Genomic DNA, 23,469 nt, shown 5'->3' with positions numbered 1-23,469 from the left:
AGGCTCTGCAAAGGAAAGAGATATTGGAGTCACTGTTGAACATTCCCTCAAATAAGTAGTCCAGTGTGAGGAAATAGCCAAAAAAAGCCAATTGGATTCTGGAAAACAAAACCAAAGGCCTAATTTTTCCACTACATAAAACCATAGTACACCTTCTCCTGGAACATTGTGTTCAGTTATAGCACCATATTTTAGTAATAACATAATAGATCTAGCAGAGTTACAGAGAAGAGCAACCAAAATAATCAGGGAATAATCAGAGAAAATAATCAGAGAAGCTTCCATATGAGAGTAGATTGGAAAAAAGTTCTTAATTCTGGGAAGGAGCAGGCTGACAGGGCACATAATGGTAGTCTACAAAAAAGTTTGGGTGGCTGAAACGGAATTGTTCATGAAATAAGCAGTGTGAGAAGCAGCATGGCCTTGTGGATAGAGCATAGATCTGGGAGTCAGAAGGACCTGGGTTCTAATTCCAGCTCTGCCACTTGTCTGCTGTGTGACATTGGGTAGGTCACTTTACTTTTCTGTGACTCAGTTACCTCACCTGTAAAATGGGGATTAAGACTGAGAGTCCTATGTGGGAAAGTGACTAAGTCCAACCTGATTAACCTATATCTACCCCATCGCTTCATACAGTATCTGGCACAAAGTAAGCATTGAAATACCATTAAAAAAAACACAAATCCAGAATGTCACCCATTGAAAATTTGCAAGAGGAAATTCAATAATAATAATGATGTTGGTATCCTTCATTTACCCCACTCTCAAACCCACAGCCCTTCTATACATACCCGATATTCATTTATCAATCAATCAATCATATTTATTGAGCACTTATTGACTGTACTAAGTGCTTGGGAGAGTACGACATAACTGAGTTGCTAGACATGTTCCCTGCCACGGCGAGATCACAGTCTAGAGACTGTAGCCTTTAGGGCAGTCGAGTCTGCCTTCCCCTCTATTAGCTCCTTGTGGGCAGGGAGCTGTACTATGTTCTGGGGTAGAAACAAGATCATTAGTCTGTGCACCGTCCCTGTTCCACTGGGGCCTCACAGTCTAAGAGGGTGGGAGGACAGCTATTCTACCCCCATATTACAAATGTGGAACTGTAGTTCAAAGAGATTAAGTATCTTGTCTGGAGTCACACAGCAAACAAGTGGAAGAACTGGGACTAGAAGCCTGGTTTTCTGACTCCCAGGCCGGGGTTCTTTCTGTTTTGTTTAAAATAAACAAAAGAAAATACTTTGGTAGAAAATGGGTGAGACTTTAATTGGTGAGTGTGGGAGTGCCTGGCAAATTATACATGTAATCAGCAGCCCCTTCCACATCCTGTACTTTTAAGGAGAGTGTCTCACAGTGCTGTTGCATTTGTTACCCACTGTGCCTGGGGCTAGAGAAGCAGCATGGCTCAGTGGAAAGAGCACGGGCTTTGGAGTCAGGGCTCATGAGTTCGAATCCCAGCTCTGCCACTTGTCGGCTGTGTGACTGTGGGCAAGTCACTTAACTTCTCTGTGCCTCAGTTCCCTCATCTGTAAAATGGGGATGAAGACTGTGAGCCCCACGTGGGACAACCTGATTCCCCTATGTCTACCCCAGCGTTTAGAACAGTGCTCGGCACATAGTAAGCGCTTAACAAATACCAACATTATTATTATTATTATTTTTGCATGTCAATCTCCCAGCACCAAGGCACTCATTTCTTGTTTTAAGGTTAATCTATTAGGTGTTCCCCCACTCTCTCCCAACCAACCTCCATTAGATTCTATATTTTGAGGTTTCACTTTAGTAGAGTCCAAGCTTCCATCCACCCTGTTTTATGGTTACCCCATTTCAGCTCTCCAGACCAGCTGTTTTGGTATCTCTTGTTCTTCCATTCCAAAGGAGTGATATGATTAGCACTGCTTCGATGCCTACAGAAATGTAATGCAATGCTTAATGAAAAGTCATTGTTTGTGATGCTGTTTTGTCCCTGGATATTGAGTTTTAGAAGCCAGAGATGGCTGTGGTAGGTCCAGATCTTCTAGCCTCCCCCCAATCGCTTGCCAACAACAGAAACAAAAATAACCACTACAATTCTTTGGCTTGGTCTTTATTCTAGTCTGAATCTTAGTGCACGTTGGTGCCATTCTGTCCTGCTGAGTAGCAGAATTCACAGACCAATCACCAAAGGAGCTCCTTCGCTACGTTTAGGGAGTTTGAGGAGCTAGCAGTGGCAGAACCTTGGAGGTCTTTTGGCTAACTTTCATTATATATGACTTTGCTGATTCTGAGAAGTGGTTTCAATCAACTCTCAACCTGCATTCAACCCTGCTTTACTCATCCACTTCTGTAGATAGAAATTCAACAAAGTCTTCCTTTTTCTGCCAATCAGCTGTTGTGGCTTCGGGAAAGCACTTAACTTCTCTATGCCACAACTTCTTTATCTGTAAAATGGGGTTAAAAATCCTACTTCTGCCTACCTAGACTGTGAGCCCCATTTGGCACAGACATTGTGTCTGACCTGATAACCTATAACCTTGTATCTACCCCAGCTCTTAGAACAGGGATCAACACATTCTAAGTGCTTAACAGATATTATTATGGTGGTTGTTATAATTGTGAATTTCTGTCACCTAACAATGACCTCATCTGCCCATTCCTGCAGCCTCATTTGTTCCAAGAAGGTGAGATGATGGCAGTGAATCTTAGTCTGGTTTCCACAGCCATGAAAACAACTGTTTTGGCTGAGGTGACTCATCTCACTAATATACTGCATTTCCCCAGAAGGCTGGTGGTGGGTGGAAGCTTTTGTAGAATTCCCTGAGCTTTAATATACCACTTAGAGAATGTCATACATCAGAGATTTGTAACAGGTTACTATAATACTGTATTCTTTCTCCTTTCAATCAATGGTATTTATTGAACACTTACTGTATATAGAGCACCGTTCTAAGCATTTGGGAAATTCTAACCGGTAGAGTTAGTAGACGTGATCCCTGCCCAAAAGGAGCTTTCAGTCTACATGGGGATATGTACTGTTTCACAGTCCTCATTCCCCATTTTAATCCCTCAAACCCTGTCAAATTCATCCTGGAAATATGATAAAAGGTAGAGCAGCGCCAAACCTAAGCTCTCAGAGACACAGGCTGTTGTGACAACCTCACATAGGAGACCATTCAGTCATATTTATTGAAGTCAGAGCACTATACTAAGCACTTGGGAAAGTAAATTAAGACAATGAACAGACACATTCCTTGCCCACAGCGAGCTTGAGGGTCCCACTGGCTTCCTCCATGGGGCAGGGGTTCTGGCCCTGAAGGACTTTGTGGAAGCACAGACATCATGGGAAGACAGGAATTTATCTCTGTTTCTGGAAGGATGATATCCACCAAGGCAAATTTGCTCCCCACTTCTTTGGCTATGTACCCAATTCCTCAGACCCTCAATCCTAGAGTAACTTTTCCTCCTCAATCAATCAGTGGTATTTGTTGAGCACTTATTATGTGAAGAGTACTGTACTAAGCACTTGGGAGAATACAACAGAGGTGGTAGGTATGTTCCCTATCCACAAGGAGTTTACTGTCTAGAGAGGGACAGTTCAATAAATCGTGGATATGTGCATAAGTGCTGTGGGACCGAGGGTGGAGTGAATATCAAATGTTCAAAGGGTATGGAACCAGGTGCATAGGTGACACAGAAAAGCGAGGGCATAAGGGAAATGAGCACTTAGTCGGGGAAGGCTTCTTGGAGGGGGTGTGATTTGAGGAGGACTTTGAAGGGGTCAGGAGTTCCAAGCTAGAAAGAGGACATGGGCAAGGGGTCATCAGTTTTATTCTCAATCACTTAAACCTCCATTAATTCCTACCGATCAGTACTCATTCTCCTTCCTACTGTGAGACCAGGATTCTGGCTGACCTGATTATCTTGTATCTATCCCAGTGGCACATAGTAAGCACTCAACGAGTACAATTATTGTTATTATTAGTGATTATTATTAGTCAAGTGTTTTGTCAGTCTTCACACAGCTATTCCAGTTGTTTCGGCAAAGTGTGGGGGTGGGAGGGAGAGAAGAGGTCAAATCTCGATACTCTAGAGCATTTCATTTAAAATTCTTATCTATTCCTGTGATCTTCCTCCATCTTCTTTGGTGCATAGAAGTGACGAATGTATCATTTATTTTTTCCCACTCTTTTAGAGCTGTCTGACACCAATAAATTACCTTCCAAAGCATGGTCACCCCTCTTGCTGACCTCTGGTTCCTTTGCTTCAAGAGCTTCATGTTATTAATCTTAGCCTTTAGTGAAATCTGTCCTCCAGTGTGCTACGCTTTCCTCTGCTTGGTTTTTCCACACACAACTCTGTTTATGGGTCTCAATAATCACATCTCAAGTTACACCACAATTCACAGATATTACTCTGACTCTTTTAAAACCTTCTTGACTGTGATTACTTGATAGGGCTGCCTCCAGGGCCTGCCCCAGCTTCAGCTTGGATGCACTGAATCTTCTAGGCCAGACTGCTTCTAATAGTGGAGACCCATTAAATGATGTGCGATCTAAAGGAAAGAGTCTGGGTCAGGGGACCTAGGTTCTAATTCCAGCTCCACCACTTGCATACTGTGTGCCCTTGGGGAAGTGACTTAACTTCTCTGGGCCACTGCTTCCTCATCTGTAAAATGGGAATGAAATTACCTTGTATTTACCACAGCACTTAGTACAGTGTTTGGCACATAATAAGCACATAATAAATACCGCGATTATTATTACCTTTTTTCTGCCAACTTTCCAAGTGATTTTGGGGGGTCTACCATTGACATTGTCTTTTTTAAAAAATGGTAGTTGTTAAGCCATTGTTATGTGCCAGGAACTGTACTAAGCCCTGGGAAACATACAACTAGACTGTGAGTACATTGTGGGCAGGGATTGTCTCCATTTGTTGCTGCATTGTACTTCCCAAATGCTTAGTACAGTGCTCTGCACATAGTAAGCGCTCAATAAATGCAATTTAATGAATGAATGAACTAGTCAGGTTGGACACAGTCCCTGAGCCACATGGGGCTCAGAGTCTTAATCCCCATTTTACAGATGAGGTAACTGAGGCAGAGGGAAGTGAAGTGACTTGCCCAAGGTCACACAGCAGACAAGTGGCAGAGTCAGGATTAGAAACCAGGTCCTTCTGATTCCCACACCCATTCTCTATCCATTAGGCCATGCTGTTTCTCAATCTTCCTGCAACCACCTTCAAGTTTGGCAGATTATACTGACAGCATCATCTTTAATTCGTTTACTGATTGATGTTCATCTATTAACATCCTCTGTCCAGAGCAGTGCTGGTGTGTCTGTGAATGCTAATGCACCCTGCAAATCCACACTCCGTTAAAGCTTCTGATTATCAATTAGTGCAAACCAAAGGACAAGCTCTCAATCTTCCATACTTGCCTCGCCACAGGAAAGGGCAAAACAACCCAAAATAAATTATTTTTAACAAACAACTGTTGTGAAGGAAAGAGCCTGCAACCTCAGTGTGAGTTCTGCTGCCTCTCTGCCGGGGTTAAGGAAATGAGCTTGCAATAGATCTCCCAAATGCAGGAGGAAGGTTTGCAGTTAGTCCAGGACCAAAGCCGAACAGCAAACAACAGCAACAAAAAACACCGCCCAGAATTCAGATGCAGGTCACAGCGTACAGTAATATTCCCCCTTTCTTCCTTCCCAGTTTTCACTGTAAACAACTCAGTGAGCCTCTTTTTTATAAGATGAGTCAAAGAAAGTACAACTCAGTAAGCCACTTGGTAACATGCGCCTGCCAATTACTTCCTTAGTCATCTGGGAGACCACCCAAGTGAAAGAAAGAGAAGTGAGGGAAGATTTCAGAATTAATACACTTTTCTCCATTTTCCTTCCCTCCCTTTTTTTTAAACCTTTATTCCCTTATTTCCCATCCCTCTCCCCCTCCAAGCTTCTACTGACAATTCATCTCCTACAAGAAATCTTCCCAGACCAATCATTCTGACTCCGCTCACTTCAGAACTGGCAGTTTACACACACACACACACACACACACACACACCCCCCCCCCCCCAGATTGGGTGTTTAACTGTGTGTTAGTGAATTTGTATGTTCATGAATTTGTGCTAGCTCTCTACGCCACTTTTGGTCTGTGTTCTCTGAAAACAACTCAATCTCCTGATTGAAGGAGCTAAGTGATAAGGAACACCCATGAAATGCCCCATTTCCAGTGAGCCCAGGGTGCACTGCACTGGAGATCTGGGCTGCTAAGGAATGAACTAACTCCATTTGGTCACCCTAGGTGTGGTGATGTCACTGAACCTCTGAGCCCCCTCCCTGGCCACACCCAAAATGTCTAGACCTCTTGGGGTAACCAACCACTTCCAAGGGACTATAGGGGCTACAACTGGTTTTGCAGGTGGAACTCAAATGCTTTTCATAGGTCTAAGATCTCCTGATTCTACTCACTAGTTGCCAGCTCTTGAAAATGTCTTCCCCTCAGGACAGAGGGCTGCGTGGATGTAGATTTCCAACAGCCAATTGGTCCTTATTGGAATGGTAACAAATAATTCAGAGTTAAACAGAGGGTTTGACCTGAGTATATGGCAGCCAGGGTCTGTCTGACCCAGACAATATCTGACCTCTGGCATAGGGCAGGGGCTTACAGTGTTTCTGAGAGACTCTGATGTGTTCTTCCCCTGGGGATGTCTCGGGGAGAACCTGACTCCTGGTTCCCAGAAGTGAGGGGGAACCTTCCATCTTTGCAGACATTCCCAGTGCCCTGTGTTGGAAGTCACAGAGATGGAGAATAGTAATGATGGCATTGATATTGATTAGGCACTCATTATGTGCCAAGCCTCTGTTAAGTGCTGAAGTAGAAAGTAAAAGAGAAGTAGAGAACCAGCATTGCCTAGTGGATAGAGCACAGGCCTGGGAGGCAGAAGGACCTGGGTTCTAATCCCAACTCTGCCACTTGTTTGCTGTGTGACTTTGGGCAAGTTGCTTAGCTTCTCTGTGCCTCAGGTACCTCATCTGAACAATGGGGATTAAGACTGTGACACCCCTGTGGGACAGGGGCTGTGTCCAACCTGATTAGCTTGTGTCTACCCCAGTTCTTAGAACAATGCACTTAGAACATAAGTGCTTAATAAATAACCTAAAACCAGCCACCATCCTCATCATCATTAGTGCAGATCAATGTGCACTGAAATCCCTCAAGATGCTTGGCACCGCTCTGGCCCCACCTAGCATTTCTGAGTGTCCCCCCAGGCAGAGGCAACAGAATTTTGTGCGGTCTGTGGGGAAGGGGGAAACAGCACTCTAGGATTTGACTATTCTGAGTCTGCAACCCCTGGCTCTCCTCCCCTTTTCCTCACACCCTTGTCCCGTAGAAGCTGGAGAAAATGCCGTTTAAATTAAATGGCCATGGTTGAAGTCCATGCCAAAAAAACCCCCATTGCATTAGCTGGGGGAAGGAGGAATTGGCAGCCTGAGAGATTATTTTTAAGGTCTAACAGCTCAGGATATGAGAGTTGGAATGCCCTGAACATTACATATGTCCAGCTGTAGTTTAAACTGTTATGTAGGTTAAACTGTATTAGGTCGCATCTGTGGACACAGGGGACAGTGCAAAGAGCACTCATGGGAGGGGAGTGGGAGTAGGGGGGAGTTTGCCCCAAGCAGTCATTCCTTATTTCCTCCTATTGGTTTGTGCTGTAGGAAAGAGGCATGCTTTTTTTTTTTTTTAAGAATGCTATTTTCTGCCTCCTTAAGATTCTATTAATCATGGAAAGTGTACATTCTGCACAGCTGTGACTTCGCCGACTACTTCACTATCATTTTCCACTGAGCAGGTTTTCATTCATTCACAATTGGTACTCAGCCCAAGTCCCCAGCATCCCCCGAGACCCTCCCCATGCTTTCCGAGCTGTAGTTTAGCATGCACTAGAAGACAAGCACTGGTGCTTTCTCGGTAGACCTACAGGCTGCCGGTTGGAGCCGTCCGGGAGCGAAAAGAAGAATTAGACTGTGTGTTTATGTGGCTGGGCTCCAGTAAATATTTTGATGCATCTGCTGCCAGCTCTGGTCTGAGGGAATCTACCTGGCATTTAGATTTGGATGGGGAGCTGTTTTGAATGATAACGGTGCAGCTGGCTGTGAGTCAGTGCATGTGTGTTGGCTGGGAAAAAAAAAAATCTCCTAGCTCAACGTTTGCTGAATGCTGAGCTGCAGTGCTCGCTGCCTTTTTTTTTTGTGAGTAGACGAGCCAAACAGATTTTTTTCGGGGGCGACAAGGAAACTCAAAAGTCACCCTCAACTACCTTTAAACATGGGGGCTGTGATGGGCACCTTCTCCTCACTGCAGACCAAACAAAGACGACCCTCCAAAGGTAAGAGTCTTCCCGTTGCCTATTGTTCCTGCCGGGGCATTCTTGGGGAGTGTGGACTATGGTGAATTCGACCACCATGTGCTGCAACTAACCCATGAATATTTAAGTGAGGTGCTATTGAGTCTTCCTGTGTGCTGAAAAAGAAACCGAGGGAAAAGGTTGTGAGTGTGAATAGCTGGGGATGAGTGTGAATAGCTGGGGACGAAAGCAGGGAAAAAGAAGTGGGTTTTCTCAGATTTGTGCCTAGTTGCAATATACCTTCTAAGATTGTACTACTGCCCACAGTCATGTATGCAAGGAAGTGCCTAGTGGTTTGGGGACACTCTCACAAGAGATCTGTCGCTCACCATTCCCTATGATGTGGGGACTCCATAAGAGACATAGCAAATTCTCAGAGGAGGCTACAGCGTGAGGAGGATACAGTGTGAGAGGACCGTGGTCCTTGGGTGAGAATCTTGCTGTTGAAGATCTCATGATTCCCAGGGCGCACTGATTTACAGCTTGATCAAAGTACGTCTGAGCTAGGGACAGATGAGTGTAGAAATCCCCTGCATGCATGTATACATACACACACACACCGTCCAAATTCAAACACATAATGTCAGCCAGTGAGATGGGATGTCCAGCAGGGGAGAGGTTGACCCTCTGATTGAACTCTGAAATGAGCAGCTTTCTTCTGCTTAAGTTCTTGAATCCAGTAGTATAGGCATTAACACACCAACTGGTTAGAAAGTCAGAAACAGGCAGGTCAGATAGCCTCAATTTTTGCCTGATTTATGATGGTGTTTCACTCAAACCCCAGGGTGCTGAATGGAAAGTTGAAGGGAGGGTAGGGGGTGTGAGACTGGGAAATGAACACAGAGGCTGCATCAAAAGCATCCAATAAACTTACATCACATTTCTCACCAGGAGAAGCCATTCTGTAGCTGCATCTTTTCAGATAAAAATACAGAATGCATTTATAGGGAAAATACCAATTTTCCCTCAGTTTGAAGATAAGCTACTCTAGGTGGTAAGAGGGTGGAAGCTGGGAGAGAATTTCCTAGTTGGAGTTGGAAGAAACTTTCTCTCCCCTCTAACCAGTGTGGGTACCAATGATAAGGGTGGATTTGAAGAGGAAAAAGACAAGAAAAAAGTAGAATGTCATGGAGAATTCCTTTGTAACAATAAATGCAAATTGTCAGATAATTTTACTGCACATAAAACTAAGACAACTAATCCTGTTAACTTCTGCAATTAGTAAAACTAACAGCACGGCATGTCAAGAAGAGACACTAATTATTGGTGATAACATATAATCATGGACCTTAAACGACTTTAAGGAAGTTGCATGGCCTAGTGGAAAGAGAACGAACCTAAGAGTCAGAGGACCTGAGTTCTAATTCCGGCTCTGCCACTTCTCTGCTGTGTGACCTTGGGTAAATCACTTAACTTCTCAGTGTCTGTTACCTCATCTGGAAAATGGGGATTAAGACTTTGAGCCCATTATGGAACATGGACTTTGTCCAACCTGATTAGTTTGTGTCTACCCCAGCGATCAGTACAGTGCCTGGAACATAGTAAGAGCTTAACAAATACCATTTAAAACAAAGAAAGTACAAAGTGAACTTTTTAGTAATGCCCTTTGTTATTGGGGCATATTGAGACATAATCCAGCAATAAACTTGGCATGACCTTTTGGAGAGAATAGTAATAATAATGTTGGTATTTGTTAAGCGATTACTATCTGCAGGGCACTGTTCTAAGCACTGGGGTAGATACAGGGTCATCAGGTTGTTCCACGTGAGGCTCACAGTTAATCCCCATTTTACAGATGAGGTCACTGAGGCACAGAGAAGTTAAGTGACTTGCCCACAGTCACACAGCTGACAAGTGGCGGAGCCAGGGCTCGAACTCATGACCTCTGACTCCCAAGCCTGGGCTCTTTCCACTGAGCCACGCTGCTTCTCATGCTAATTCACTTGTCTCCTCAATAGATTAGATCCAGAAGATGAATTCCAGGGTTTGAGAAGTGGTATGATCATTCATTAGTTGTATTTATTGAGCACTTACTTTGTGCAGAGCACTGTATCAAGCGCTTGGAAAGTACAATTCAGCAACTGTCCAGGGTACCTCTCTAGGTGCAGGGAGCAGCAATTTTAAAAGGGAGCATGGCCTAGTGGAAAGAGCACAAAACTAGGAGTTAGGAGACAGGGGTTCTAGTCCTGGTCCATTGTGTTCTCTGCTGAATGACCTTGGACAAGTCAGGTAACCTCTCCATGAGTCAGTTTTCTCCTCTGTAAAGTGGGAATAAAATAAGTTCACCCTACCTCTTAGATTGTGAGTCCTGCGCGGGCCTGTGTCTGATACATTTATCTTCCTCAAAGCTTAGCATGGTGTGTGGCACATAACTGATTAAAAAATACTTTTGTGATTATTCAATCATTCAGTTATATTTATTGAGCTCTTACTGTGTGTAGAGCACTGTACTAAGTGCTTGGAAAGTACAATTCAGCAACAGAGAGACAATCCCTGCCCACAACAGGCATTATTCTACTACAAAGTGATGTCGAGTGAGATGCCTACTATGAGACATCTAAACAGTGGGGAGAGTACATATGAGTAGAGAACAGTTTCTGCCCTAAAGGAGCTTACAATCTAATGATTATAAGACCAGAATGGGGCACTGTTTGTTGCCTAGTGTAGAGATGGGAATCTATGATACTGCTTGATGATGATGGTAATTAAAAATTAAATATTTGAGCAATACTAGAGAATAATGGGGGAGGTGTATTTTGCAATGCAATCACCATGCTTTGGGAACAGAGCTGGATTAAACCTTCTTGGAAGGTTCTACCAGCCAAAGATCAGTAAGATTCAGCTTGGCCCTGGAGCCATGATAATCATTAGCTCTGAGTTAAATACTAGTATTAATTATTCTAATAATTATGGTACTTGTTAAGCACTTACTATGTGCCAAGCACTAGGTTCTGGGGTAGATTTGGTTAATCTGGTTGGACACAGTCCCAGTCCCACATGGTGCTCACATTCCTTTCCCTATTTTACAGATGAGGTAACAGGCACAGAAAAGTTAAGTGACTTGGCCAAAGTCACAAGAAGACATGTGGTTGAGCTGGGATTAGAACTCAGGTCCTTCTGACTCCCAGGCCCAAGCTGTATTCACTAAGCCACGCTGCTTCTACTAAGGTGAACATTTAAGGTCAGCTCTACCAGTAGCTTATATCTTAAGGCAACCGATTCTTTGTGAGTAGGGGAAATGGGTCCCTTTGCCTTGAGATAAGAATCAGATGATTTAGTCTGGAGATGTACTGAGGATTTTCCTTTGAATGTCTTTGCAACCCGTTTGAATGCCTGAACAGACTTGTCTAGCACATCACAGAATACCCAGGCCTTTGGTAGAGGGAGATGATGGTGGGGAATGGTGGTTCCACTTCTTTCTCTTTCCTGAACCTCTAAGTACTTCCAGTAGGAAGACATCTCTCTCCTCACAAGGGAGAAGGGCATATAGACCAGCCCAGATGGATGGGTGCCTGGGAGAGTACAATACAACAGAATTAGCAGACATGTTCCCATAATGAGTTTGTAAGTCTAGAGGATTGTGCATGTGCTAGAATTTGGTGTTCAGGGATGATAATTATCAAAATGTTTCACAGACTCCCAGCTCTGTGGTGCTTTAATAATAATAATGATGGTGGTGATGATGATGGTATTTGTTAATTGCTTACTATGTGTCAAGCACCATTCTAAGCACTGGGGTAGATACAAACTAATCAAGTTGGACACACTCCCTGTCGCACATGAGGCTCACAGTCTTAATCCCCATTTTACAATTGAGGTAACTGAGGCACAAAGAAGTGAAGTGGATGGCCCAAGATCACACAGCAGACAAATGGCAGAGCCAGGATTAGAACCCAGATCCTTCTGAAGCCCAGGCCCTTGCTCTATCCACTAAGCCATGCTGCTTCCCTTTGGGCACAGTGGCAGGGGTTTCTGCCACCTGGTCACATTTATTATTGTGCTGTGCCATCAACCCTTTTGCCAGTGGGTGTGCGACTGAGCCTGTGGACCAGAACTGTGGCATCCCAGAAGTCAAAGCACTGTGAGCTTTGAGAAAAGAAGGACTAAGTTCTCTCAGGAAAAACCTCACCAGATCTTACATTGGGGGCAATCAAAGAGAAAGAGACATGCACACCCTGTTGCTTGGGGATTTAAGTAGTTTTCTGTTTGAAAAGCCGGGAGAGAGCTGAAAATGAAATGCTTTGTGTAATCTTTTCTCCAGTAGCATTCTAGTGTCATGAGAAGCCCTCATTACCCCACCCCTTCCCGTTCCCACCCCCTACACACACACACACACACACACACACACACACACACTCACTCAAGTCCTACAAATGTCCTCATCATACCTCCTTCATTCAATTCCATCGTATTTGTTGAGCGCTTACTGTGTGCAAAATACTGTTTTATTGCCATTGTTCTTGTTTTATTGCCATTGTTCTTGTCTGTCCGTCTCCCCCGATTAGACTGTAAGCCCGTCAGACGGCAGGGACTGTCTCTATCTGTTGCCGACTTGTTCATTCCAAGCACTTAGTACAGTGCTCTGCACATAGTAAGCGCTCAATAAATACTATTGAATGAATGAATGAATTATGGTGAAGAATCAATCGATCGTATTTACTGAGAGCTTACTGCATGCAGAGACCTTTACTGAGCACTTAAAGACTGAGATCAATTTCTTTGGTTGGAAGACCAGGGTTGGAAACACTCTGTAAATTAGTCAATCCATGAATGGTATCTACTGAGTGCTTACTGTGTGCAGAATACTGCAATAAGCGCTCGGGAGAGAACAGTACAATATCATTAGTAGACAAGTTTCCAGTCCTCAAGGAGCTTACAGTCCAGTATATAAGTCTCAAGGTTGATAAAAGTTGATCAAAGTTGGAAAACATTGCAAGGTGTTGGAGACCCTGCGGCATTGGGCTTTGAAGACCTGTTCGGTTCAGGACTTTTCTTCACAAAGGTGTAACAGTGGAGGAGTAGAGCTCAAGGGCCTATCATCCCAGAGTCTCAGCAGTGCCACCCACAACTGTGTGCTGGTGGACTGAGTGTTTAATCCAGTGTCTGGGATGGAAATACGGCCCTTCCATTAGTTCAGCATCTGTTTTGAATTCTCAGTAACATTTGTATTTGGAACCACTCATGGCTAGGCTAAGGAGTAGAAAACCAGATCAAAACCCTTCCAAGTGTGAGCTCTGTTGTCCTTTCTGATGATGTAAAACAAACCTGATCTTCCTCCTAATAAGCACCCTGGTATCCAGTGGTCCAGGCCAGAAGGCTGTGTTACACCAAATGGCCCAGATGACTGGGTAATCAATCAACTAATGGTATTTATTGAATTTATACTATACCTCCAGCCTTATAGTTCCACTGGTAAAGAGAACCCATGCAGGCCCTTGGTCAACTTTTCTCAGAAAAAAAGAACATGAGGATGATGGAGGTAAAAAGTAATTTCTCTCATGGGGTCAGCCCAGCTGTCAAGAGCCATGACCACCCTGGCTGGCAGCATCCATCGCAGTTCTTAAGTCTCCTGGGCCAGTGCTGCGGTGCTTAGTACAGTGCTCTGCAAACAGTAAGTGCTCACTAAGTAAGATCGATTGATTCAGAGAAGGGCACCAGGGATGCAGGCCTTCCCCCAGGCTTCACCAGAGCCTTACTGTAAACCTGTTCCACCGCTATCGCTGAGCACTACTTGGGTACATAATGTTGTACTGGGTATTTGCGAAAATATATTAGAAGGAAAACTGGAAATCCATGCCTATGAGGAACTTACCTTTTTACTGGAGACACACAGACTCCAATATCTAATAGGTAAAACTACAAGTTCTATAGCACAAAAGTAAGCAATTAAATAACAAAATAAATATATGTTTATGTTATGCTAGTATGGCCGATAGGGTCACAAGATTGGGAAGGTGAGGGGTTAGTCAAAGAATGTTTCTTAGAGAAGGTGACTGTTTCGGGGAGCTCTGCAGGATGGGAGAGCTGTGAAAAGAAAGCAGCAGGGTGAAAGGGTGGAGTGGTGAGGTGGGAAGAAAGAAGATAAGAACTGGTGTGCAGTGGGAGAATTGGGTGAGTGAAGAGACTAAGGAAGTAAGGTAAAGCGAGAGCCTTGAAGCTGATTGTGAGGAGTTTTTGTTTGCTGTGAAAGGCCACAGGGAATCAGTGGATACATGTGTACTGAACGATGTTTCAAGATGATGATTTTTGCAGCAGCAAATTTGCATATTATTTTTTTTCGTGGTATTAAGCATTTATTATTTTACCAAGACAATAATAATAATAATCATGGTATTTGTTAAGCCTTACTATGTGCCGGTTTAGATACAAGCTAAACAGGTTGGACTCAGTCTTTGTCCCGAGTGGGGCTCAGTCTTGATCTCCATTTTACAGATGAGAAAACTGAGGCACAGAGAAGTAAAGTGATTTGCCTAAGGTCCCATAGCAGACAAGTGGCTGAGCTGGAATTAGAACCCAGATCCTTCTGACTCCCAGGCCCGTGTTCTATTAATTCATTCATTCATTCAATAGTATTTATTGAGCGCTTACTATGTGCAGAGCACTGTACTAAGCGCTTGGGATGAACAAGTCGGCAACAGATAGAGACAGTCCCTGCCGTTTGACGGGCTTACAGTCTAATCGGGGGAGACGGACAGACAAGAACAGTGTTCTATCCAGTAGGCCATGCTGTTATTGGAGTGGGGAGAGACTGGGACAGGGAAACCAGAGATGAGGCTGATGCAATAGTCCCACTGATATATGGCCAGAGTTTGTTCCAGGGTGGTGGTGTTACTAACTGAAATGGGAAAGTTAATAATAATAATAATAATAATGTTGGTATTTCTTAAGTGCTTACTATGTGCAGAGCACTGTTCTAAGTGCTGGGGTAGATAAAAGGTAATCCGATTGTCCCATATGAGGCTCACAGTCTTCAACCCCATTTACAGGTGAGCACTGGGATGGTTACAAGATGGATACGGGGCTCACAGTCTCATCCCCATTTTACAGATGAGGTAACTGAGGCACAGAGAAGTTGTGACGCCCACAGTCACACAGCTGACAAGTGGTGGAGCTGGGATTCAAACCCATGAACTCTGACCTCCAAACCCATGCTCTTTCCATTGAGCCTTCTCAATGGGGCTGGGGGAAAGATGAAGAGCAGAATGGCATAGTGGGTAGAGCATGGGCCTGGGAGCCAAATGGTCATGGGTTCTAATCCCTGCTACAACACTTGTCTGCTGTATAACCTTGGGCAAGTCACTTCATTCTCTGTGCCTCAGGTACCTCATCTGTAAAATGGAGATGAGACTGTGAGCCCCATATCCATCTTGTAACCATCCCAGTGCTTAGTACAGTTCCTGGCACATAGGAAGCATTTAACAAATACCACAGCCATTATTACTATGAGAGGTTTTGTTTTAGATATATTGAGTTTGAGGTGTAGTTGTGACTTCCAAGTTGAGATGACTTGGAGGCAAGGGGAGGTGCAGGATTGCAAGTCAGATGAGGGGTGAGGGCTAGATGGGGAGATTTGGGAGTCAACCACATAGAATGGTAGCTTGAAGCTTTGTGAGAGGATGAGCTACACGGGAGAGCCAGGGTAGAGCCAGAAGAGTAGGGGACCTGAACAGAGTCCTAAAGTACAGTGATGAGAGACAGAGGAGGAGGCAGCCCAAGAAACTGAGTTTGAAAACCAGCTAAGCACCGTGTTGGCAAAATCGAGATTTGATAGTGTTTGGAGGAGGAGGGCATGGCCTATGGTGTTAACAGGAGTTGCTAAAAGGTCAGGAAGGCTCCCTATAGAGCAGAGTCCTTTGGACTGAAATAAAAAGAGGTCACTGGTGAACTTAGAGAGCACCATCTCAGTCAAATGAAGGGATTGGAAGCCTGAGGGAGACTTTCTTTTCGAGCCACTTTCTTGGCCTCCTGATCGTGGCAAATTCTTTGCTCAGAGAGAACAACCGTTCTGATTGCTGCCTGCCAGGGTGGTCTGCCTGCTTCTGTGGTCTCCCAACAGCCCACTACTCTACCTCATTGTTTGAGGTTTTGCTGCACTAAGTCTTTAAATCGTTTCTTCTGCCCTCCCAGGTTGAGGATGCCCCTTTGATTTCCACCCCCATAGCAATTGCTTGAGTAATCCTGCCATCATCCATTCTCCTCACGTGTCCCAGCCAAAGAGCTGCGTTGCTGTGAGCTTGCCTTGTTTAACTGACTGCATTTCTGGTCCTCATTGTTGGGCATCTCATCCTGACTCCCCCCTTGAGAATAATTATAAAGCAAGAATTGAAGAGAACTCAGAGCTGAGTTTGGGGGAACAATGACTATTGAGAGGGAAGAGAGGAAAAAGAACCAATTGAGGAGAAAATCAGCTTCCATGACAGCTCAGATTTAGTTTGCTAAGTTTCTGATACACTTGAAATGGATATTGGATAAAAAAGAACTAAGTAAATAAAAAGTAAATACCAGTTTCATTCTTGCACTACCTTCTTCTGACTATGTTATGATATTTATTCCTGCTGCTTTGAATTCTTTTTTAAAAAAATCCCAAACCACATATTCAGGACAGTTAGGGATCAGAGATGTAGGGGACTATTCTGAGTGATCCAATCAATCAGTGGTATTCATTGAATGCTACTATGGGCAGAGCACTGTAATAAGTGCTTGGGAGAGTACAAAATAGCAAAATTACCAGACATGCTCCCTGCCCATAGCAAGCTTACAATCTAGAGAACTGTCTACAATCTAGAGGATTGTCTACAGTCCAGTGTGTGGAAATTCTGATTAATTTCTTCTCAGTTCATCCCATCCTTATTTGCAGTACTCATATGGGTTTCTACAGTTCTTAATTTTCTATCAAAGAGTGTACACCCAATTTTCCCCAGAGCTTCAAAAAACAGATGGAAATTTTCAGCTCACAAGGTATCCTTGAGTCCTCAATTTGGCAATTTAAATTGCTCTCTATTTTGTGTACTAGTGTGTGGGTGTGTGGCTAGGGAAGAGTGGGGAAGGATGAAATGGAGACTTTACGCTTCACTGCCTGTGTTTTCCACAGAAATCTTGTTAGAATCAAAAGCATCATCAGAGATTCCCCCCAAATCACAAAGCATCGAACCTCAGGAAGGGAACCGGACACGTTTCCAGATGCTTCTGGATCTGGGAAGCAGCATGGCATAGTGGAAAGAGCACGAGCCTGGGAGTCAGAGGACCTCAATTCTAATCCCAGCTCTGACTGCTCTGTGACCTTAGGCAAGTCATTTAGCTTCCCTGGGCTTCAGTTTCCTCATCAACAAAATGGTGATTCAATTCCTGTGCTCCCTACTATATAGAATGTGAACCCTATATGGGTTCTGATTATCTTGTATCTACCCCAGCAATTTATACAGTGCTTGACACATAGTAAGTGCTTAACAAATATTATTATTGCTATCTGGAAAACCCCATGTCAACAAAAAGAAAGTGACATTTTGAAAAGACTGGAAAAAGTATCCTTCCCATATGTTATATGGGTGGAAGTGTGTGCAGTTCAGTAAGGCTGACAGGAAACAGTGTCATATTATTTTTTTTTTACAGTGGCTTCTCTCCTAAAGACATTGCTCATTTTTCTACTATTTTTCCAGAGCTGCTTAATCAGCAGGAGAACATTGCTTCCTGCCAGAATTTCAAATCCCACCTCTTTTTATTTTGAGAAGAAACACCTACAGTCTCACTGTCACTGTTGCCTTGGCCAGTTGAGTTTTTCCAAATTGTCAAATTTCAGGCTGTGAGTCCTCTCAGTGACCTCACCTCCCCACAGACTTGTGGAGGTAAAATAGCACAGAAGAAACGATGTTTTTTCATTCGGCCTTGTGTTGCAAATTTCTGTATAATGGCCCTGAAGCAGGTGTTCCTTTTTATTAGAATGAAAATGAATAGTGTTGAAAAGACCTTAATTAACAGAAACCACATGGCATCCCAGAAGAATCCTTGGGGTTTGAAGAAAAGTTTGTATGGCTACAATCCCAGGTACCTACTACAGAAACCTGCATCAGAATGAGCTGAGTCAATAGTGCTGCTTGATTGACTGATTGATGTCATAGGAGAAAGAAAGGGGAAATTTTTTTTATCAATCGTTCAGTACTACTTAAGTTCCAAGTGACAATACTGTATGTCCAACTATTGAACTAATCAATTGGGAGAATACAATAGAGTTAGAAGATGCTGTATAAAACCCTGGCATTTTTGTAAAGTTTTGGTCAATGAAGGAAATATCACAAGTAGAAAAGAAATGGAGTTGGGCAGCTAAAATCACCAGGAAGATGGAATGGCTTTCAGAAAAAGAGAGACAAGCAGTCATTTAACTTCTCTGTGTATCAGTTTTCTCATCTTTAAAATGGAGATTCAATACATGTTCTCCCTGTTCCTTAGACACTGAGCCCCCTGAGGGACAGGGACTATGTCCAGTTTGATTAGACTTCATTTACCCCAGTGGTTAGCATGTAGTATTTAACAAATATCAAGATATAATAATAATAATGGTATTTAAGTGCTTACTATGTGCCAGACACTGCACTAAGCGCTGGGGTGGAAACAAGCAAATTGGGTTAGACCCAGTCCCTGTCCTACACAGGGCTCACAGACTCCATTAATCCCCATTTCACAGATGAGATGACTGAGATACAGAGAAGTGAAGTGACTTGTCTTAAGCCACACAGCAGACAAGTGGAGGAGCCGGAATTAGAACCCATGAACTTCTGACTCCCAGGCCCATGCTCTATATAGTTCTGCTTCCCCTATTATCTTTCAACTCATAGGTTTAGGATTTTTCAATCTGGAAAGATGAAGTCTGCTAAGAAACAGGTTCAAATTTACAGAATTCCACAGGGTGTGGACAGGCTATACAAGAGCTTATTGCTCACCAAATTCTAATAAGCCTCTACCAGAGAGCATTCACTGAAGCTTGAAAGTCATAGTTTCAGGGAAAACAAAAGGTAAAACTTCCTCAGCAACAGGAGATAAATATATGAAGTGTGTTATTTCAATGGGTTATGGAAAGATGTGATTGAATTCAAAGTCATTCAGAGCGTGATAGAAAAGTATAACATTTAAAAGCTGCATCCGTAACTGTGATAATTGATTCAAGGAGCACTATAAACAGTTTAAGCATCCTTTGTCAATCAATCCATAAATCAATTATAACAAGTAAATCAATACCTGATCTTCCTCCTGCTTAGACTATGAACCCCATGTGGGACAGGGTCTCTGTTTGAACTGATTAACTTGTATCTACCCCAGCTCTTAGAACAGCAGCACTGTGTAATGGATAGAGCATGGGCCTGGGAGTCAGAAGATCATGGGCTCTAATCTCAGCTCTGCCACATGTCTGCTGTGTGACCTTGGGCAAGTCATTTTACTTCCCTGTGCCTCCATTCCCTCATCTGTAAAATGGAATTTGAGACTGTGAGCTCCATGTGGGACAGGCGTTGTGTACAACCTGATTACCTTGTATCTACCCCAGTGCTTAGAATAGTGCTTGGCACATAATAAATGCTTAACAAGTACTGAAATTATTATTTAACACATAGTAAGCACTTAACAAATACCATCATTATTATTTATTGAGTGTTTCCTGTGTGGAGCACTATACTAAACATTTGGGAAAGAACAATGGAATCTATCCCTGCCCTCAAGGAGCTTACCACTGTCAGAGGCAAATTACTGGGCTAATGGACCTTTGTTCTTAGCCAGTTTGACATATTTTATGTTTCTGTTTCTGAATTTACATAAGAAAAATTGAGTATTGGGCAGGTTTGTGCAGATGACTGCATCTTGTTTAGTAGTATCCATTAATGTTTCAATCATAGCCATAATTCTTGAATGCTTGCAAATAATTCAAACTCTGCATTATCTCTTCCAACCTCATGGGATCCTTGAGAAGGAGGGAGATTTACAGCTGGGTAAATTGAGGTTCACTGAACTGAGATGAGTAGCCCAAGGTCACATCGTAAGTCCAGAAGGTGCTGGAATGAAAATCTTTCTTTTGCTCCTTCCATTCTGCCTTCCACAATGCTACCAGCTATGCCCTGTCTGATCTGCATTTGAGGCATCATTAGATTCTCAAATATAATCTAAGGAGTGTGAAGGCAGCTCCAGCTCTGCCTTGAGAAGGCTTCCCTCCTGAGAGAGAGAAACTTCAGAACACTCAACCACCTCCTCCCCTCCTACCTCACCTCCCTGATTTCCTACCGCAACCCAGCCCACACACTTACCTTCTCTAATGTCAGCCTACTCAGTGTACCTTGATCTTGTCTAATTCACCTCCAACCTCTCACCTTCATCCTGCGTCCAGCCAGCCTCAAACACATTCCCTCTTCATATCCAATTGACGATCACTCTCTGCACCTTCAAAATCTCAAACCTCCGACAAGAGGCCTTCTCCGACTAAGTTCTCATTTCCTCTTCTCTGTCTCCCTTCTGCATCACCCTTGTACTTCCATTTATTCACTCTTCCCTCAGTCCCACAGCACTTATATGACTATCTATCATTTTTTAATTTATATTAATGTCTGTTTCCCCATCTAGACTATAAGCTCGTTGTGGATAGGAAACATGACTACTGACTCTGTTGTATTGTACTGTCCCAAATGCTTAGTACAGTGCTCTGCACACAGTAGACACTCAATAAGCACAATTGATTGATTAATTGATTGACACCTACTGGTGAAATCCCTCATCTGGATCTGGATGTGGAATTGGATCAATTCATGAATGAGTTCAATGGCCCAAGCCAGTGAGGCCCCTGCTTTCTCCTATTGGCTTGGTGCATGAAAACCCATGCCTTATCCCCTGCATTAGTCCCCATCATCAGGGTGGAGAGAGTTGTAATGAGAAAGGGAGCTCTCAATCATCTTCTCGAGTCAGTGAGAAAGACTCCAGCACTCTATTCCCAGCCTGGATTCAGCCCTCTGGATATTAGGTGCTTTAGATTCAGCAGCTTTGTATCCTCCCCTTCTGCTGCCAGGCACAGAGTTGTTGGCATTTGTGGCCCCAACCTCTGGTGACCTTCCTGGTGTCTGGGAATAATGAGACCAAATCCTTGTCCTAGCTCTAAGGGTCAGCTCCCCAGGAGGACCAGTGGGATGGCCCAGCCAATGGATGAAGAAGGGCTGCAGGTCCCTCATCCAAGCTGGTTAGATATTGATGTCTTTAGCCTATGGAGATCTTAATAATAATTAATAATAACAATTATGGTACTTGTAAAGTGCTTACTACATGCCAAGCACTTTTCTAAGTGCTGGAGTAGATACAAGTTAATCAGGTTGGACACAGTCCCTGAATCGCATGGGGCTCAGAGTCTTAATTCCCATTTTACAGAGGAGGTAAGTGAGGCCCAGAGAACTTGCTCAAAGCCACACAGCAGACACGTGTTGGAGCCGTATTAGAACCCAGGTCCTTCTGACCCCCAGACCAGTACTCTATCCACTAAGCCATGCTGTTTCCCTAATTTTCCAGGAAGCAGGCTGCCTTGGCACCAGGAAAAAGACCGGGAACCATAGTAGGGCATAACCCAGTTCCCATAATGGGGGGATTTGATTTGGCAGAGACCCTAAGAAGAGATCATCACCCTTTGCCACCTTGCTGCTGGTTTGGTCCTCCCCAGAATAGAGAATAAGCAGCTTATATTACTGGGAAGGGGTTAATCAATTTCTAGCTCTATTTGTGAGTCCAGTGGCTGTGGAAATTACAGAGGAGCTCGCCTCCTCTCTTTGTAAATCAGCTTCAGCATAGATCACTGGCTGGCTGGAGCTTGCCAGGCTTTCAGAAGTATTCTGACAAATCATGTTGGCAAACAAAGGGGAATTTTTATTTCCCCCATTGTCACCAGGCTGGCTCCATACCAGAATGCGGGACAGTGGGTCATTTGCATCCCCCCAAGCTGAGGCAGCACTTCCCCTCTTGTTTTACTGACTCTTAAAATCCCTGAATTCAGAGTCCACTATCTGAAGGGGCCCTTTTAAGTAGGTCTCTATCTGGTTACTGCCTAGACTCTTCCTCCTCCAGTTTGGAGAGAGCCAAATCCCACATGATGACTTTCATATGGAAGCAAACTCTTTAAGAAATCCTTTCAGACAGGCGGTAGTAGAGTGGAAAGGGGAAGAACAAGGGTGAAAGTTCCACAGATGCAAGCTCAGGAATTCAGAATCCCAAGTGGAAAACTCCAGAGAAGCAAGTTTGAGAGAAGCTTCTGGGAATTTTCCCTGAATTGAGGGCTGAGGCACAACACCTGAGTGATTATGCTAGTAGGATTAGGGTTTGAGTGAGTAGCAAAAAATTGAGGATCACTTCCTAATAAATTTAGACTCCTCAGGCAGACTCTCAAGGTGGAGTTGCTCATTTAAAGTTCATGCCCAGCTCATTCAGTCAATCAGTGGTATTTATTGAGCACTTGCTGTAATGAGCCCGTCACTGGAGATTGCTCCCCCCGTTAGTTTCAGGTGCTCAAAATAAGAGCCTTTCCTCAGGGATTTGACTCCTCCTAAATTCAGTTGTTCAATTTATGAGGCCTTCCCTGCGGATTGGCCCCCACTTTAAGTTCGGGCGCTCAATGACATGTTCCAAAAGTGAAACCAAACCACCACTCTATACAATGGAAAGCTTTATTTCATACTTAACGTACCAAAACTAAGGGATAGATGCATACATGCAAACATACATACACAGACACACAGAGTAGTTACCCATCCGACTAGTTTTCCCCTAGTGCTTTCTTGTAAAGTTGATCCCATGTTGGAAGAGTTGAAGGAGCCCGGCTGTCCACAGCTTCTTATCCTGGTTCAAATCTTAGGTGGTTTGGCTGGGGCTGCAATAGATGTCTCAGTGCACTGCTTAGGTAGTTTTGCCACAACCCCGGCATAAGTGTCTTGGCTTAGGTGGTTTCGCCACACTCTTGGAGGGGTGAAGAGTGATTGGGATCAGTTATCTCCCCCGTTTATCAGTTATTTCAGAGGGGTTTGCAGTGGGGGCTGTTCAGGATTGCCTGCAATCTTCAGCTCATTCTTGGG

The 23,469-nt window shown here is 43.8% G+C and overlaps 1 protein-coding gene across 4 annotated transcripts in view; it reads left to right on the top strand.

Moving 5' to 3' along the window:
• The window catches only part of KCNIP1 (potassium voltage-gated channel interacting protein 1), a 353,510-nt gene that overhangs the window by 106,030 nt on the left and 224,011 nt on the right, over positions 1 to 23,469 (top strand). The window contains exon 1 of one of the 4 annotated variants that reach the window (XM_007673341.4): positions 7,957 to 8,374. The exons of 2 other annotated variants lie outside the window; for them this stretch is intronic. In XM_007673341.4, coding sequence (XP_007671531.1) covers positions 8,314 to 8,374 — 61 coding nt within the window. In that variant the 5' untranslated portion in view covers positions 7,957 to 8,313. Of the gene's footprint in view, positions 1 to 7,956; positions 8,375 to 23,469 lie in introns of those variants that run through there. One more of the 4 variants, XM_001507714.5, reaches the window with a different exon arrangement.

This window comes from Ornithorhynchus anatinus, chromosome X1, assembly GCF_004115215.2.
Source record: "Ornithorhynchus anatinus isolate Pmale09 chromosome X1, mOrnAna1.pri.v4, whole genome shotgun sequence".
NCBI classification, from domain to species: domain Eukaryota; kingdom Metazoa; phylum Chordata; class Mammalia; order Monotremata; family Ornithorhynchidae; genus Ornithorhynchus; species Ornithorhynchus anatinus.
This window is presented reverse-complemented; position numbering and strand designations above follow the sequence as displayed.